This window comes from Bison bison, unplaced genomic scaffold (assembly GCF_000754665.1).
Source record: "Bison bison bison isolate TAMUID 2011002044 unplaced genomic scaffold, Bison_UMD1.0 scf7180017864516, whole genome shotgun sequence".
NCBI lineage: Eukaryota > Metazoa > Chordata > Mammalia > Artiodactyla > Bovidae > Bison > Bison bison.
Genome location: NW_011495069.1, coordinates 8743560 through 8745434, shown reverse-complemented (window position 1 = coordinate 8745434; position 1875 = coordinate 8743560). Strand labels below are relative to the sequence as shown.

The 1875-nt window shown below is 60.3% G+C and overlaps 1 protein-coding gene across 1 annotated transcript in view; it reads left to right on the top strand.

The window, feature by feature from the left end:
* Positions 1 to 615: 615 nt before the first annotated feature.
* Positions 616 to 1875, top strand: part of ZNF683 (zinc finger protein 683) — a 7371-nt gene continuing 6111 nt past the window's right edge. Inside the window, 2 exon segments of the mRNA XM_010830099.1 lie at positions 616 to 997; positions 1476 to 1644. Of these exon segments, the coding sequence (XP_010828401.1) occupies positions 928 to 997; positions 1476 to 1644 (239 nt within the window). The 5' untranslated portion in view covers positions 616 to 927.

Here is a 1875-nt window from a genome sequence, read left to right as displayed (position 1 = left end):
CTACCTCCAGGGCCTTTGCTGTGCAAGATCAGATTCCTGCTCACCCCCCTGCTGCTCTCTGTTTCCTCCTACGCTGCCTGCTTTTGTCTCTGCCTGTTCCTGTCCCTGACACTGCCATTGCTGTCTTCCCTGCCAACCGCCCGTCCCTGTCTCAGCTGGGTCCCCTTCCCCAAAGGACCCCAGCTCCAGCCTTTGAGCCCTGCTCTGTCCCCCTCCTGCTGAGCCCTTGGTGTTCCCTGAGAGCCACAGCTAAGGCTCTTCTATCTGCCCCCATCATCATGGGGGGTGGGGGATGGAAGAGCCATCATCCATCATCCCCCACACTGAAATTCCGGTAGCCCCAGTTTCCTGTGGCCCCAAACTCCTGCAGCATGGTCTCAGGTAGGTAAAGGCTGGTGGGCGGCTCGCCTGTGTCTCAGGTCCCAGAGGGCCCCCTGCCTGCCTGCCAGCCCCCCTCTTCCTATTTGTGGCAACTTCAAATGTAGCGCTTTCCTGTCACCTCTCACACCCACGGGGGCCTTAGACACAGGCAGAGGCTGGCTGCCCGCCTGCCCAGCGGCTTCCTTCCCCAGCCAGAGAGGACTTCTGCAGAGGCAGGTGAAGAGCCCTGCATGGACCGCGCCTCCTCCTGGGGTGTTTGGAGACCTGGGGCGGGGTGGGGAGGAGTCAGGGGAGAGGGAGAAGAAACCGGGTTTCAGAGGAATGAGACAGCCATGCAAGGGTGCCAGGCTTTGAGGGGCACCAGGGTTACGGAGGGAAGAGGGGGAAGGGAGGAGAAGGAGGGGAGCCTTGGGGCTGTGCGACCCTCAGTGAAGTGATTGGCAGAGAAGGGAGGTGCTAACTGAGCAGACAGCTGTCACCGAGCAGCTTCCTGTCAGGCTCGTCAGGACCGGGGGACCCTGCGCCCACTTGCTCAGACCAGCCCAGATGAGGAAGCTGAGCCTGGGCAGTCTGAGTGGCAGGACACTGGGGCTTCCTCAGCTGCCCCCCAAAACTGGTAGGTGAGCTAGGATGTAGGTGGGAAGCCTGTGGTTGATAGAGTCGTGGAGACATGAGCCCCTCCCAGCATGGAAGAGAGCAGCCTCTCAATTCCCTGTGGCCCCGAGGACATCTGGAATATTTCCTCAGATCTTAAGCTCACTTGAAGTATCTCCATGAGGACTTCTCTCGCTCCTGTCTTCCCCGGGGTGGGGGTCAGGCCAGTTCTACCCTCTGCCTCTGACTGGCAAGTCTCCATTCACTCCTCTTTTTGCCCCTGCTTGAGGGTGTGGTTGGCTTCTAAATGTCGGCGCCGAGAGGGTCCTTTCATGTCAGCCAGTCCAACCCTCCCATTTTGCAGATAGATAAACTGAGGCCAGGAGAGGCAGTGACTGGCTCAAGGTCACACAGTGATTTCCTGGGAGAGCCGGCCCTGGAAGTCAGGCTCCTGTTTGGAGGACCTTCACTGCTCACCTGTGACTGACCTATCTTCCCAGGAGGTGGCAGGGGCATGAAGGGGGAGCCCGCTCCAGAGCTGGGTTGTTGCCACAAGACCAAGCCCCCAGGGAGCACAGGGGATTCTCTGTCCCCCAACTTGGACTCCCAACTCTGCCAAGATGGCCAGGTAATGTGAGGTCCCGGTCCTATCTCCGAGCCCAGGATGCTTCTGGAAGGAGGGGAGGTTAGGAAGAACTGGGTTGGGGGGCGCTGGTGTGGAAATCTGAAGGGACCTGGATTCTCCTGGTCCTGAGCACCTCTACCCTAGCACCTCACAGGAAAGCGCCCTTGGAGGTGCCAGAGACCCTCTCCCATGCCCCAGGGCCAGACTGGGACATGCAGAGCTGAGTGTCACAGGGGCCTGGGCCTTGGAGGAGGCTCGGGACCCTCCTGTGGGGT